The sequence below is a fragment of the Homalodisca vitripennis genome, chromosome 2 (assembly GCF_021130785.1).
Source record: "Homalodisca vitripennis isolate AUS2020 chromosome 2, UT_GWSS_2.1, whole genome shotgun sequence".
Classification (NCBI taxonomy): domain Eukaryota; kingdom Metazoa; phylum Arthropoda; class Insecta; order Hemiptera; family Cicadellidae; genus Homalodisca; species Homalodisca vitripennis.
In genome coordinates, this window is record NC_060208.1 from 175,228,928 (window position 1) to 175,245,966 (window position 17,039).

The window sequence follows — 17,039 nt, forward strand, 5'->3', positions numbered from 1 at the left end:
ACCTGGAGGCAAAAAAATCCTTTTGATTTTTGCCAATTACTTATCTCCTTCAATTAATCCTAGTGTCTTTGACTTTACAAGACAATAAACCAAGCATCCATGAGAATTGTGGAGTAGAATGTTTGTATGATAACAGCAATGTATGTGGCAATTAGCATTACCACCTAGACCTTTTTTTTATTTGTAATCAATCAGATGACTATTTTTAGTTACTACCAGTAATTACCTGTTGATGAATTAAATTTTAAAATTTAACACTTTTTTATTGTCAGAATGTATTCAATGTAACACATTTTATACTTTCTTCAAATAATTTACAATTATTATTTCTGTGTTTTCTGCTAGCTAGAGTGCACAATAAGAGTGTTTCAAGTGGCAACAGATTTTAGAATTGGATGACATATTTTCTCATACTGTTACAAATCTAAGCTAGTAATCTCAAAACTTATCTCAAAATGCTATTGGGGAATAGGCTTTCTAACAATTTTAGAAGCTAGCATTCTATAAATATTGAAGGTAATGTATAAACCAACCAGCTTTTGAAAAAAGGTTAAGTGATTTTGAGAGGATTGTCCCTTCGTTAAGTACTTCTATTTCATCAATCAATATGTTAATGAAGGAACAACAATGGCATGAAGAAATTAAATATAATTTAAAATGTTGCTATCTGAGACTATTGGTACAATCTGGGATTGCAAACAATTTTGAACACTGTAGCCTTTAAAGTGTTAACATTCCTCTCATATTGGTTGAGGAAAACCACTCTGCAATCAAGAACCTACAAACTTGCTCAGTTTATGGAATTGAAGGTTCATATGTTAGTCTTTTGTATGTTTGTCATTGTTCAAGAAGAATTTCAAGAAAACTTTTATTGTTCAAGAAAAACAGGAAAGTCCTTGCCACCTAGAAGGCCGCAATAATTTATCTATTTCCAAAAAAGAGCATTTTAACTGTAATTTCTCCAATACCTCCCAAACGCTTTTTAGTTTTTAAATATTTTTATTGGTTATTAAGGAAAATATTTCAAACTTTTTAAACTTCATCATACTCATTAATTATAAACTTTAAAAGAAAAGATATAAAGGCATTTGAATGCGCATTCACCATATCTTTATAATGAGACGTCATCCAAAAATTCTACAAAAAAATTTAGGGCATATAAGTGTTTGAAGTTTAACATTATTCTTATGTGAGAAAACACAAGGTCATTAAACTACAGCAGGCTCTTAATTACCTGCTAGTCTGTTGTCTGTAGGATGTCGAGACATGATCTCCGCCAGCACTTCCAGATCATTCTGAACTACTTCATCAGAAGAATCACTCAGAACCTTCAATAGGATGGGGAATAGATCTTCGACATGGCACATCATCTAGTGGTCAACAGTTAATAATAAGTAGTTACCTCGAGAGTTACAAATATTTCATATTCTTATATATCAAATTTCTACATACTAAATACAGTTGATACTTAACAAACTCAATATCCAATTCATTACGATCATTTTAACATATCACAAATTAATAAAGTCATTTTAATGATGATTTTGGAGTAAATAAAACAGTAGTCAACTAAATCTGGATAATTAATTAATGAGATTTACAACTTAATCATCAAACTTCTCAGTTTCCAGCCAGATTAGTATGGTACAAATTCCTTACCAACTTCTGTCTTTTCATATCCTCTGTTGTAGCACCTCAATTAGTCTTGCCTTCTTTTCACACTTTCCTTTATTCAATATACCTGTTCTAATAATTCCTTTATCTCTTTTCTTCTATTCTAGTCTAACGCATTTTCTGGCAACCTATGTTTCCTTCTTTTTTACATGCCTAAACCACTTCAGCCATTCCATCTCTATTCTTTTTAGCGCGAGTTCTTTACTGATTCTCCTTACAACTTCACTATCTACTGTATTCTATCCAAATCTATTTCTTTATAAGAAAAGTACATTATAAGAAATCAATGCCATATCTTTCAAAAACTAAATTAATTTGGAAAACAAAATTATCAATAAAACATGGATAGCTAAAACACTCATATTTTTTGACAACCAGCTTTGTTAATAACCAATAACAATTTTTATTGTTCTAACTTAACAACTAACAGCCAAATTTTTAAAAATACCAGCTTTATATGAAATCTAACCTTGGTGAATCCTGTCTTAAAAGTTACTGGTATTCAATACCATTCAGTATTTTTTACCAGATAACAGTAATCTTAACATTTACTAGAGACAGTGTCACGGACTTAAAAAAGGAAAACCGATTCTCTTCAAAGTTCTGAACAATAGTCCAAACCTTGATACTAAAATACTGATTTATTTTATAACTGTAGGCTAAGTTATCATCTAAGTATAACATGTATTAAAACAAATTGTTAAGGCAATCATTATCAACAAAAATGTCTCCCTGACTACTGACTAAGGTAACAAACCTTTAAACTTTAAATACAATACAAGAAATTTTGGAATACATTACCCTGTTTGGTAACTTAGTGTGCAGATGGTATATCCAACGTAGCACTGCCACCTTGGTCTGTACAGAGGTGTGTATCAGCTGGGTTGTCAACACTTTCACCACAGATGGCAGGTCAAGCTGAGAGTCCATCTCAGGGTTGGACTCGCCTTCTGCCTAATAACATCCACATTTTAACATTATTTAATTAAACTTGAGTGAATAACATGTTACAAAAAAATGTCGTCCGTTTTAAAACTTTACTTATAATTATGTATAATATTATATATGTATATAATAGTCTCTACTCGCCATGCAACAGCAAAAAGGCAAGCTTGACAGAATAAAGAGTGACTTGAAATAATCTTCACTTGAATTTTAGTACTGTAGGTGAAATTTATCAATTAACTTTCAGCTATGCGTAGCATTTTTTTATCTTACTCTGGTCTTTCTAAGGTTGTCAAATAAAAAGTAGTTACCTTAATTTCAACAGGTTCTGGTACAAAATCATCTTCCAATGATATCAGCTTCATGAGACTGAAATTAACAGCTTTGGCTGTGTCCTTAATATCTGCACATCCAATTGTAAAGGAAAATTACATCATACATGCAGGTTTGCTAAATTCATCAATTTTAGAATTATTTTAAATGTGTTCTAAAGGAATCCTATTAATATGGGTTTAAAGGATTTTGTAAATAATAGAATAAAATGTGTTTAGCAAACATAGTTCTTTTTAATCATATCTCACTGTGCTTGCTTATTTCCTTCCTTGGACATTGAAAAGTTAATTATAAATAAAGCTTAGTAGAAAAGTTTTATTTTAGAACATTTCAAACATTTGACACCTGGAAGTTGATCATTTTAAAGTTGAAGATTTTAATTTCATTCCTAAATTTTCAACTAGAGTACAGGGTCTCTGAAAATGAATGCCGGGATTTTAAATGGCTGTTACTTAAAAATTATTCAAGATAACTAAATGATTTAAACATCAAATTTAAGTTGAAATGATTAAGTTTTGTTTCCCATGTAGCATTGGAGGAGGCTGCAGTCCACTATTGTGATACAGGAAGTGTGTTGAAAGGACATTTAACTGGCATATTGTTAGCATAGTCTCAATTTTTTATGAATAACATTGTGGATTTGAGTATTTTAAACTAAAGACTTCGTTGGGCAATAGATTTTTTTGGGCTTCTGATGAAAGATTGTCGGATTTATTCGATTTTGTCATCACTTATTTTTGGCCAGCCAGTTAACTATTGAACTGGTTAAACCAGTGACAAATTACTTTATCATCTGATGAATTTTGACCTCGATACGTAACTCAAAACCAACTCTGCATACTAAAGGTTACTAACAATTACTAACAATCAATTTCAATTCAGTGACAACAGAACACACTGTGTCTTTTGTTGCACCGTAAACACAAGTATGAACTTGCGACTGGCACTAGGCGAGTCAGTCACAATAGTAGACTGCCACCGTATAGCTGCTCTGCACATGCCAAGGTTGACATTTCCCGTCCTACACGGAAAACAAAATTTTTTATTTCAACTTCAATTTGACGTTTAAATAGTTAATTATCTTGAATAGTTTTTGAGTAATGGCTGTTCAAAATCCCAGCATTCTTTTTCGGAGACTCTGTATTAAGAGCCAGCTGTAGTGAAACAACGCTTTTTGTTTTTTCCTGTTGTGTATTTTTTTTATTTATTTATTTGTTACAATAGAATGTTGCAATGCAACTGTAAACATATAACACATCATTTTTAGTATCTAATACAAAACTTATACTATTACATAATTTGACAAATAACAATAACAGTGATCGTTAAATAATAAAATACAGTTTTATACTACGAAATCAAGAAAATAATCCGTGATCATTAAAATAACAAGGACAGGCTTCATACAGATTGGTGTAAACTGCAATACATTAGGTAACATACGGTTTTTTTAAGTGATTGTTTTGTAAGGCTTTTAAGGACGTACAGAAAAACATCCATTGTGAACTAAAATCAGGCTGACCAGGTGCCTCATGACAAGACATGATGTTTAGAAAGTTTGTGGTGACTTATTTGACTATCACCCAAATTTCAAAACTTCAGACACCAAACTAACAACTGAGAATCATATTTGCAGCTTATTAAACAGAGTCGCTGGTATCACTGCACAGGCACATTTCTTACAATTTTTAAATAAGAATTCTCAATACAGAGTAAATAATACATTTTAATAATCTTGCAATATCGTATGGATATTCTTTGCCTAATAAAGGATACTCTTCCGTGCGTCAGTGTCATACGCCAGACATGGAAGGATAGCCATCATGATTCCAGATGTAAATGGCAACATCTCCTTGCCAGCCAGCTGTACAAATTCCTTGATCCAAGTGATTGCTGTGAACTGCAAAACACCACTGGTATGAATTACTGACTGAGATTAATTATCCAAACTGTCATATACCAGAACTTAAAAAATCTGAATACAATACTTTGTACTAGGATCGAAAAAATAAAATTATAAATACAAGTTTAAAACATATCCAGCAAAAATCTTAATTATGTTATTATGAAATTAACAACAAAAGCAAATAAAAGTTTTCAAACTGCAAAGACTTAAAAACCGTCTGGTTTATCAATCCATTAGGAAACCGAGATAAATAAATTGTTAAAATCACAACATTAACCCTACTTCTGGCAGTAATTACACTTTTTATTGGTAGACTACTTTCCAGTGTTGTACCATATTTTCAAGTATAATACTGTTTTCACAAAGGCATGGAGAATTTTGATTAGTAAAATAAATGGTTTATTACACAAAATACATATATAGAATGTGTATACATTTTTAATTTTATAACAATTCCAATGCTACTTTTTTCAACGAAATCCGTCAACGTATATGCGAGCACTACTACTTTAAAGGTACGCACAAGCCGGGAGCAGCAATAATAATTTTTGCACAGAATACAAAATGGCGGCTAGCGGCTATACGAGAATTTCTCAACCTATATTATTATATGACTTCTTTGTTTTAAATTATGAGACCTATTAGCAACAGAAGTTGTGACACCCTTTAGTGAACACTCTGAATAATTACAAGTTTAACCCCTTAACTGCCACACCTGTGATAACACTTGCCAAACCATTACTTCGCTACACAACACCCACCAGCCGTAAGATGATACACATCGGCCTCTAGTAATGTTTATTGGAACTACTACAAATCCACAATAGTGCTGTTAGTTGCTACTACACTCTAGCACAAAAACACATGGTGAAGTTTTACCTGGACGTTAGAAACAGAACGTTGCAATTTTTTTATAATGCAGTCGATATGACAGGAATTATTTGCAATAATAATAAGGACTTTTTATCAATTTTAGATTTGCCCAGATGCATTGTAGTGAGTTATGCATTCATCTGTTTGTAATTTATCTGAGAATGATGGCAATCAATATATTAATAACGACCTGTTATGATGAATCAGAGGATTCTGGCGGCAGTTTAGTAAATAAAGATTTGCTTAGACCATGGTGGACAAGAACCAATCTAAATGTAAATGACTTAAGGTGGTGGAGTAGCTCTCAGCGCAGCAAATAAACCCGGCAGTACTGGGTGGCAGCACCATTGAAATATCGGCACTTAAAGAATAAAAAAAATAAGAATCTGTGATAGTAAACTTTATGTAGTATCTAAAAAGGAAACATTTGTTGCATTATGTAGAAACGTACTAAAGTTACAAATACTAATGTGATAAAGCAACAATAATCAATAGAAATGTGCCCACTCTCTTCAATCACACAAACAAATAACTATATCAGTTCTCAAGTTTTGTTACACAGGATCAGCTGTTTAAAATTAAATTCAGTAAATTCTTTACCTCTTTGAACAGCTAGATGTGTTCATTTTGAAGCTAAGGAATACAGTGCCCAACAGCATTTTTGAATACAGCCCACAATTCTTATATAAAAGTTGAAAATTACATTTCAGTTTCTCCTATTATGCTAAAAAGATGTTCTAGAGGTTACGTCTGTATTAGGAGATTCCATTAATTTATTTTTCCCAAGAGAATTCCCAAATAAAATTATTTCCAGTCTGAATAAAACTATAAACTGAATCAAACTCACTTGGACCAAGTCATCCGTGGCCTGAGAATGGCTGACCAGGATGTTGATCATACCAGCAAAGTCCACACGGCTTGGGTCTTGCTTGATACTTCTTAAGAACTCGCTCAACACATTCTCACACCTACAAAGAGTTTTGAGATTAACCAACAAATGTTAAAATTTTAATCATTTACCATCCTATGTTGGACGTATTCCAACATTCTAAATTCCCCCTACTATCATTTGTCGGAACGGTCCTATTTCATTGTCTGTATTTTTAACAAGTGTCTACATATTTGACAAATTCCCGATAGAACATAGGGGCATACATTTTGCTTGGATTTCTAAAATTATGACTCTAAATAAGCTCTTTATGTTTTATTTTGAATTTAAATGCCAATTTTGGCTTGCAAAGTCTGTTTCGTCAGCAAATGAGGCATAATGCAGATCATTTTATAATATAAAACAAAAAAGAAAGGAAATAAATTTACATCCTGGAATTTGTTTCTAAAAATACAATTGATATTACAAAATATATCAGAGAGTATTGTGTTTTGTTCTTGAAAAATAGATAGAGTGTAACTATAACTGTAATAGCATATTCAGTAACAACTGTAACAATCTGATATAAAAAAAAAAACAATATCAGTAATTGCATACAATTTCTCTTATTTCTTGCTAATTTTATTTTGAATGCTATAGAATTGAATATATAAATAAATGGTATGGAAAGGGTTAGTAACCATAATATTTCTTTAATCAGAATTAATTATTTCACAAATAAAAAGACTGTTTGGTGCTACATGTAAAGTAACAAACACAATCTTTCAGAATCTGGAATCTCATTTTTTCCTCAAATTCAAAGATTTAATCGCTTCTTTTAGGTGTTTATAACACAAACAAGTGCAAATGTATAACATTGTTTATCCTTCAATAAAATATAAACTACAATTTGCTTCAATAAAAACAAATCATTAAGAAAGAATAAACAAACTACTAAGCCACATATTAAATATTCTGTTAAATCTCGTTTTCATACACAATTCATTTAAAACTGTTTTACGAGAGTGTACCCAAAAGAAACCGGAATAGCATTGCCTTGGGCAGAGCTTGTGTAGTACTCATTTCTGCCACTACGCGTGTATAGTGCAACTCATGGCCAGTTCAGTGCCACCTCTATTGTCAATTTGGCTTGTTCCGTTCATCTGCAGTGATTGATTTTACTAGTGCTGTTTTGTTCTTGTTTCGTTTTTTTTTTATGGAAAATTTAAGTAAACAACGTGCAGCTAGGAAATTTTGTTTTCTACTTGATAAAAATGCTGCTGAAACTGTTTTAATGTCCAAACAGCTTACCAAGATGACGCTACATGGAAAAACTCTAGTGTACAAGTGGTTTGCTGAATTTAAAATGGCAACATTTCGATTGATGACAAACCTCATTCTGGATGTCCATTAACTGTCCAAATATTGAAAAAATTCGACAACTTGTGCTCAAAGATCGTCGACAGACCATTGATCAACCGTCAGAGATTAGTGGATTATCTTGGAGTTTGATTCAGTGAATTTTAATTGAAGATTTGGGAGTGAAAAGGGTTGCTGCCAAGTTTGTTCCTCAGGTTCTGACTGACAATCAAAAGTATCGTCCATCCATCGGGAAAAGAAGCGTTGGTTAAAATGGCATGGTTCCGCTGTCCCAGCACCTTACTGGCCTGACCTGGCACTCTGCGAGCTGTCAGCAACTTCTAAAGACGAGTATAAAAAAAATTTTACGAACAGTGGAAACACCGGTGGAACAAATGTTTTAGTTGTAATGGAATGTATTTTGAAGGGAATAAGGTTTATTTGTAAAAAATTTTAAAATATATAGCTTTAAAAAAAAATTCCAGTTTCTTTTGGGTACTCCCTCGTATATAAAACCAAATACCTTTATATATATCACATTAACCCAAAAAGTATCAAATTGTTTGCACACAAATTGCCTAAGTGGATGCAAAAGTTCTCACAGCCGATAAACAGTGATAGTTAACTACGTATCACAACCTGCTGTTTACAATTAACTAAGATTTTAGGTTTGAAAGATATTTTAATTTTATCTAAATAATTTAAAATAACAAAATTATATATGTTTACTATTTCATTTAAATATACATATATAGTACTATAATTGAAATCGAAGTAAATTTAATGTTACATTTTACACTCTGACAGTGGGATTACTAAGTACTAAATTAATTCCAAAATCATTTTATTTAACCCTTTGAGTGCCAAGGGCCGATTTAATCGGCCTAGCAACGTTTCCGCATAGTGCCAAGGGCCGATCTAATCGGCCCGATGGTATTGACGAAAATTGCCAAGGGCCGACTAGATCGGCCTTTCCACAATTGGTCATCCTGTTGCTAAATATTGACGTATGATATCAGAAAAACGTATCAAATTAAAGCCCAAGAAATGTACGACATAATTCACGTAGTGATAGTTTGTACATATAGTATACAATATTTTTGTGTAGCTGATATCAAGAAGGCTGTAGCGCGAACCGCCTGTTGTCACGCTGCAGTTATTTTGATGTTCAGTTTATTCTGCTAGCTGTAGTGTGGCTGTGTTGACATTTTGATTAGGGTTTTAAAAGTTTCCTACTTTCATTACTTCAGTTCAATTTCATTATTGAATAAGGTATAGTTTGCCGAAATGAGTAAAAGGAACAGATCGCCCTTAAGCGAAAATAGGTCAGATTCCGTTATATGCCCCCAACGCTTAAACTTTTTTCAATGAACTTAGAACGTTATAAAACGATGTAGTTGAGTAATAGAACTAACATTATTCGCCAACGCTAATTTTTCATTTACGTATGATTATAATGAATTACAATTGGTTACTAGCTAATCATGTGATGCCGCGCGGCCTGCCGTAATCGGGATTCTCGAGAAAGATAAGATACCAGCGACAACAATTATACCGATCGCAATACCTGGAAATGCTTGTTGATTGATGGAATGTTACTTCTGTTACTCAACTACATCGTTTTATAACGTTCTAAGTTCATTGAAAAAGGTTTAAGCGTTGGGGGCATATAACGGAATCTGACCACGAAAATACATTAATTCATTCTTAGCCTATATGATAAAAACACTCACTCAGTTATTTCATCTGAAGGATTTAGTATAATAGGCCTAATGAAATAAGCCCAAAGTAATTAATTTAAGTCTGTTCATAATAAATAAATAACAGTTGTATAATATACCTTGATTAATTTCATAAAACTAATAAAATATATTTTACATGAACAAGAGTAAGCGTGCATGTTGGTGCAGGTTTTCAGCATTTTGCAGCAATATATAAAAAAATTCAAAACTCAGTTATATATAAATGTATTTTTATGAAACTTGGTACATTTATTCCAACTAACATGGGGAACATAAAATTGGCACATAACACTAATAAAACAAAAATAAATAAATACTTTTTGTATCTTAAACAAAACAAATGGGTTTTTTTTGTTTTTGTATTTTTGTTTACACATATATAAATATTTTTTTTAATTTATGGTCAAAATATATATATACCAATTTGTAGCCTGTATCTTGCCCTAAATAATAAATCAAAAAGTGCCCCATTATGTTAACTTTTAAGGAAGATGTTAGTTTTTTAGTAAAATAGTAAAACATGAAAATAGTGCTTGGCACTGAGGGGAATGGCCTGTCACAAATGATTGGCACTGACTGCATGACCTCCACCTCTTTGCATGGCACTCAAAGGGTTAATGTAGATTTCACAAAAAAGATATACTTAAAATAATTACAAAATCCATAATTATTTGTAAGTAGCATTAATATTATCCAGTTTTTTTTTTTCAGTTCCATTTTATATGTTTTTTTTTAAGAGAAGGTGTTCCCAATTTAAGACTTATTCTGCCTGTATTCATGAGTCACTGGACTGTTTGAGGATCTTATCAATCAGGACAAGTTTTGATACAGTACAAGGTCAACGGTACTGATAAAAACAGTGCTTTGGGTCACAAACAGGATTTGAATCTGAATACTCTAGCAAAGACCCAAAGTCCGACTTCTTAGACCACCACAGTTGCACTCAGAGTTGAAATTGTAAGCTTGACTGACTTGAATTCACAACTGTCATCCATTGAATATTTGTGGGAGTTTTAGAGTGTAACACTAAATGTAGGTTTTTGTTATACACTAATTTGTCCAATAAATACGCTAACGCAATCTAGAAGATATTATTATAACTATTAGGATATAAGATTTAAACTGTACACTATGACTAACTGATCAAAAAGCCCAATCACACAGTGAGGGCATACCGTGTCAGCGATCCGCAATGTGGTAAGATCATGTAACACAAGTTTTACTATCTTCCTACTATGCCTTTTTTTCCTGTTTCTAGATTATTTATACCTACCCCTTCCAATCTATTGTTTTAATCTACGGTTTGTAACACGAATGGAAATGCAGATTTTAAGAATTTTTCCTGAATATTATCCATTACAAGGAGTTTCAGCAAAGAATGTCCGAATCTATTAGGCATACATCCTGTATAATACAATTAAAACTACTGCCACTATTGCAGGAAAAGAAACACACAATTTTATACTAATTTTAAATTTACTGTCATTATAATTTCTAAAAAGATCTTTTAAGTAAGAAAAGTTCAGATTACTTTAAAATGTAAACATTAACTCTATCCACACAACACAACAAGAAAAGTAAGTTGGCCTATGCGTAACTCACTTATTGAGGAAAAGATCATATATTATTTTTTATAATTTTATAAATGGAACCACAATTATGCATTGTAATGATTGCAAGATCAGTTTTTAACTAATAGTTTAAAAAAGGGCTTCTTTCAGGACTCACATTTTTTTTATCTCCAGAGTTGGATCGGCCAGAATGATGAAAAGACCATCGAGAATCTCGGGCAGAAAGATGATCAGGTCGATGTCAGGCACAGCGTCGAGGACTGATATCCAGGAGATAATGAACTGGCGAGCGAACGTGTTCTTGGTGCGAACTCGGTCACGTAGAGAGGGCATAAAACCCACTAGGTCGAATGTGGCGCTTTCTGTGACAATATCCTACAAACATTTTTACATTACTAGCAACACAAATGGAAATTAGGGAGAGTAAGGAATATAAGTAGAATAGGAGGGAATGATAGGATAGATAGGATTGGACAGTTGGCACAGCTAAGCATGTCTTGGAGACCATACATAGAAATGGTAAATAAAAACTGAACTCTGCTTGCAACCAAATGTACACATTGAGAGAGTTGGTTGATATTAAGACTAAATATTGCAGTTTATTACACTTCCTTTTATTCATTAGCACAATATGGAATACAGATGTGGGAAAGTAATTGAACTAATAACTATTTTTACTGTTTTTAAAATGCAAAAAAGATATATAAGAACTATATTGTTCTTGAACATAAGGGCATCACGAACAAATATTTTTAGAGACCTGCAAATTTTAACCATTCCAACATTGTGTATTTAAAATAATTTAATTTTTATTTATGGTCACCTAAATTCACAACTCATTATTCAACACGAACACCAGTATAACACTTGTTTCAAAGACAGACTGTAATTCCCTATTCACAAATTAACATTATTTGAAAATGCATCAAACAAAATAATTTTACAATAAGTTACCTGATCATTTAAAGAAGCTTTAAATGTCTAGTTTTTAAAATGCAGTAAAATGTTTACTGATAAGTAAAACTTACTACAGCGAGTCTGAATTTTCACAGGAAAATCTGTAGTATATCTGTTATTTTATAATGCAGTTTTGACTAAATTGATTTGATTTAGTGTAGATGATATGTTAGTAACCTGTTATTGTTGCTGATTAATTAATGTATTTTACCTTGTGTTTTTAAGGTTGTCTATTGACTCTGATTGTTATTATAGTACATTATTTTGTTGATGTGTTAATGATCAGTTAATGCTGTCTCAGAGTTTTATTGATTCTACAGATTCATAGATAGCTGAACCATCCAAAAGGTGAGGGATTTTTAGGAGTTATTTGGATCCTGGGTCCACATACATCTCAAATTTCACGTTGGTGAAATATAATCTAAAAGTTCTGAAATAATTATGCTACTGAGAGAATTAGTAAGTAAAAAAAAAAGTCATCATAATAGCTTAGAAAAGAAATTCGCTCTAAAAACAAACCTTCATCAGCCTGTCCAGCAATTCGGAACCGTTCTTGACATTCTGGTCAGGGTCTGCCGCCAGATTGCTGAGGGCATTGAATATCTCCACAAAGTGTGGCAAAACAGAGCCGCGTGCCACCTTGACCACGTTGTATAAACTCTCGCAGGCATAGTAGCGCACACGCAGGTCCGAATGGCTGAAGTTGGCCAGTATTGGTCGAATCAGTCCCTCCGTATACTCTGATGTGTCCTAGAACAAATACACTTACCCTTACAATTTAGAAAAAAAACAGTAAACATAAAAATTTTATACATAAGTGTGATCTTTAAACAGTTTTTTGCATATTCAAGTTTACGCTCAACAAAAAAACATTAATCTATACTTATAGTTTTTGTTTTTCTATTAATTTGTGCTCAATATAAAGCACAGCCAGAATCTAAAAGCAAAACATATGTAGTGGTTCAAATTAATTGATAAAAATATTTTGTTTGAAGCTATATATTTTCATTAAAAGTGAATGTACAAATAAGGAAACAACAAGGGCAAGAAAATTCAAGTGGAAATGGTTAAATCTAGTTAAAAGAATGTTAATTACATAAACACAAATCCGTTCCTCAGTACCAATCGAGTAATGTAGCCTTTATCAGTTACAAAGGTGCTAGTTTGAATGTTACCCTTACCTTACCAAGAGCTACTGCCATGGCTGCCAACCCTATCAACCCTCCTTTGCGGGAATGAGGATTGTTCTGCGAGTTGGCAAAGTCCTGTCCCAAAACTTTCAGAAGCCTCCGAATTTCAGCCGGTTTATTTTTTGCCACCATGTCTTTGACCATTCTGTAAAGATTAAAAAAAGGTTTCTATTCACTACTATCTGAACTTACACAGAACATTTTTAGTTATTATTTGACTTTCAAAGTGATCATTTTATTTTGCGCCTACAAAATTGAATGAATTTTAATCTATGGAATTAACTTAAAATTGTTATCATTAAAATTTAAAAATAGTCTGGTTACTTGGTGGAGGAGCACTAGCACTGGCTTCATAAATATTCTTCCCCAACAAAGGTGTTAGCTAAGAAAGGTTACAAACCTAACACCAGATGTAACAAGACATTTAAGTTTTAACAAAATGTTAATGTATTATTGTCAGACCTCTCTCTGACTCAGGTAATTTTATAGTATGTGAATTATTTTTTTACTACAACTTATAAAAAGTACACTTCTCATGCGTACATTGATTAAATACTGCTTTAAAATTTATTGAAATTGGGACTATGTTCAATCGTTAAGATAAAGTTTGAGGATTTTGTCTTGTTCTTTCTTGTATGGCCGGAAGAAGTTTTATAATGACATTGGTGCACACTGCTTTCAGAACATAATTTTAAATATAAATTTATCTGATTTACGTTTTTTCACACTCCGGTGATATTTTACATTTTTTTCACATTTCTTAAATGATTACTCCATAATCTTTTAAATTGTTGTATTTTAATGAATGGCCAATTTTAACTAGATCGATGCCTTCCATTTATAAAATCATAAATGAAATGTGTAATAATTGGTTTATTCAGTGATAAAGACTACACTATCAATTTTTTTGTGGAATTATACATAAAATTATCATTTTAAAAATGTAATATTTACTATAAGTAACCTTGTATATAATTGTATTATAGTTGTAATAGTATACAAATATAAGTAAAAGAAGCCGGAACCTCTGCTTAACTTTCCTTGTCTTTTTTCATTGATGGCATTATGGAAACAACTAATAAGACAGTCGGCCCAGTCAGCTGATCACAGTCAAAACAGTTGCTCGCACAAGACGTTTCTTCTAACCATACAAAGAGGAATATAGTTTGATTTATTGAGTAATAATATACCTCAATCGATAGCTTGATAATTCTGCCACAATTGATATTCGGTTTTAAACCTAAATATCAAAAATATGTAAATAATAACCGATTTCTGAAACGTTTGCTTAGTATGCGAGCGGCCTAACTGCTGTGTATATGGCAGTCTCCAGTTAGAGGGTTAACTTTGTTTCAATTACTTTGGAACAATAATGTCAAACTGAATTACGTTATAGACTTTTAAGATTGTATTATTGTGAAGATATAGTTTTATTTGGCTAAGAAATATATGCATTTTAGATTATATACGATAATACAACTTATTACTAAGTTTGGGCAGTTAAATTATGTAACAGGGTACACAAAGGGTAGAGTACAATAAGCAGACCCGGTTTTTACATCAATTAGTATAATCATCGAAACTTAACATTTGTATATACTGAATAAGAGTCTATCGTATCAACACTTCCATATTCATAATAACAATCACATTTGAATTTAAACTAATTAATAACACACAGTGACAATCTCGTAAATAATAAAGGAGCTATAACGATCAAACAAGCAACTAGAATTCAATAGTTCAATGTCATAAATAATAACAATAAAACAAACAATGAATGACAGAAAATATTAAATATTCTAACTATTTGTATATTTTCTCCTGGGTAGGAATGAGTAACCACTTTCAAGAAGTTATTAAAAACATCCTCTAAGGAAAACCATAATTCTATTCTGTACAAATACATCATCTGAGATGATCTGAAAGCAGGTCGGCTGACATACTACTTTTTAAACTTCGTTTCATGGCCCTCCACAAGCATTCAATTGTCTGTTATTGTCTATAAAAAATAATAGGTTTCTTACATGAAGAAGTATTTATACAATTTAATTATCATTCAAGATCAGTATCGGTTGGTTATATTGATAGTTATAATTAAGTAATATCGTATGTCAATATTAATATAAAAACCGGAGCCGCATATCGTACTCTACCCTAAACGGTATCAATTTACAAAATCGTGACCATGGAAAGGTATGTTAATTTGTTTTTCCTGAAAACTACAATTTTTCCTGAAAACAATAGTGAAGAAAAAAATTCGTCGGCAACGAAAATCAAAGGAGTTACGATTTTTTGAAATCCTCTGAAAACACTGTTTTTGACAGTACCTCTGGCAATTTTACTGAAATGATGACGTTAATCCTGTCAACGATGCCTGCCCGCTGCGCAGTGCTGCGCACTGCTTGCTCTTTTAGAAAAAAAATTAACTCGAGCTTGCAAAAGTCGAATCCCAGATCACGTGATGCCCCTGATCCTTAACCCTCCAAGTGTTGTTCGACAAAATTTTGTCGGTTATTTTCCATCCTTAATGCAATAATGGCCGAAAGGCATCAATATAATACAATGATATACTTTCCCCCCAGTTTATATGCACCTGTGATAATAATACTTGGCTATAAATGCCCAACCCATGAAAAAAAGTCCATTTTTCATGGTCACGGTATTGTAAATAAATACCCCCTAAACAAACATGTCTGACAGCATTTAAATAATTCTAATTGATAATTCAATATTAATGATCACTCAAGTGTTTGACCCTTATTATACTGTAAACTGCAGCCTAGTACAGCTTATACCAGTTATCCTCCATATCATTGTTCCTCCTAAATATCTACTAGGCAAAGTTTTGTATGTTGATGTAGTGAAATAAACTATGTATTAATTACTAAACATGAAGCCTATTTTTAACAGTTTTCAAAAACCAGTTTTCTATTTTAGAAACATTATACATGAATTCAAAGCAATACGTCAGGTGATGACATAATTTACATAACCTCTAAAAACTTACTTCTCAATTTCTAAGGCGGCAGCTTTTCTTTTGTCATACAGTTTATCATTTAGTGCTCTAACACAAGCAGGACTTAAAGGTGCATAATCACGTTCAGACATTTTAGTAAATATATAACAAACAATTTCAACTACAACCTTGCAGCATACCAATTTCACGAACAAACGAACGAGACGTAACCTAACCTAAGCAATCCTACTACTCCTCCCCTTGTAATCTGTATTACTTTTATCAGTACTATTGATATAGACTACACATACAAGGAAACGCAAACAAAAACAAATTTGTTTTAGGGTTTAACTTATTGCTACACAGCTGTTCGGATTAGTCAATAATGCATTTATTACTATCAGTGATTTAATTGTCAAAACTTAATGGTCTAAGTTTAATGTTCTAACGCAATTTAAGTTTTTACAGTTGAGGGGGAAACACAACTATCTATCTTCCAACAGTCCCAGTCCCCAGTCCTAGCCTGTATTCCATTAGGATTAGGATAAATTGGCTTGAAACTGACAGTTTACTAATCACCTGTTTATACCATTAGGTGAAAACATACAATTTACATAATTGCCACGTCATAGAGTAAAAAAAGGTTTGTTTGTTTCAGATTT

At 32.1% G+C, this 17,039-nt stretch overlaps 1 protein-coding gene across 1 annotated transcript in view; it reads right to left on the reverse strand.

Annotated features, from left to right (window-relative positions):
- Positions 1-16,962, reverse strand: part of LOC124355065 (protein VAC14 homolog) — a 30,385-nt gene extending 13,423 nt beyond the window's left edge. Inside the window, exons 1-9 of the mRNA XM_046805983.1 lie at positions 16,429-16,962; positions 13,410-13,563; positions 12,748-12,978; positions 11,429-11,646; positions 6,579-6,699; positions 4,729-4,852; positions 2,931-3,022; positions 2,476-2,628; positions 1,235-1,370 (exon numbers count right to left, since the gene is read on the reverse strand). Coding sequence (XP_046661939.1) covers positions 1,235-1,370; positions 2,476-2,628; positions 2,931-3,022; positions 4,729-4,852; positions 6,579-6,699; positions 11,429-11,646; positions 12,748-12,978; positions 13,410-13,563; positions 16,429-16,529 — 1,330 coding nt within the window. The 5' untranslated portion in view covers positions 16,530-16,962. The remainder of the gene's footprint in view (positions 1-1,234; positions 1,371-2,475; positions 2,629-2,930; positions 3,023-4,728; positions 4,853-6,578; positions 6,700-11,428; positions 11,647-12,747; positions 12,979-13,409; positions 13,564-16,428) is intronic.
- Between the last annotated feature and the right edge of the window lie 77 nt (positions 16,963-17,039).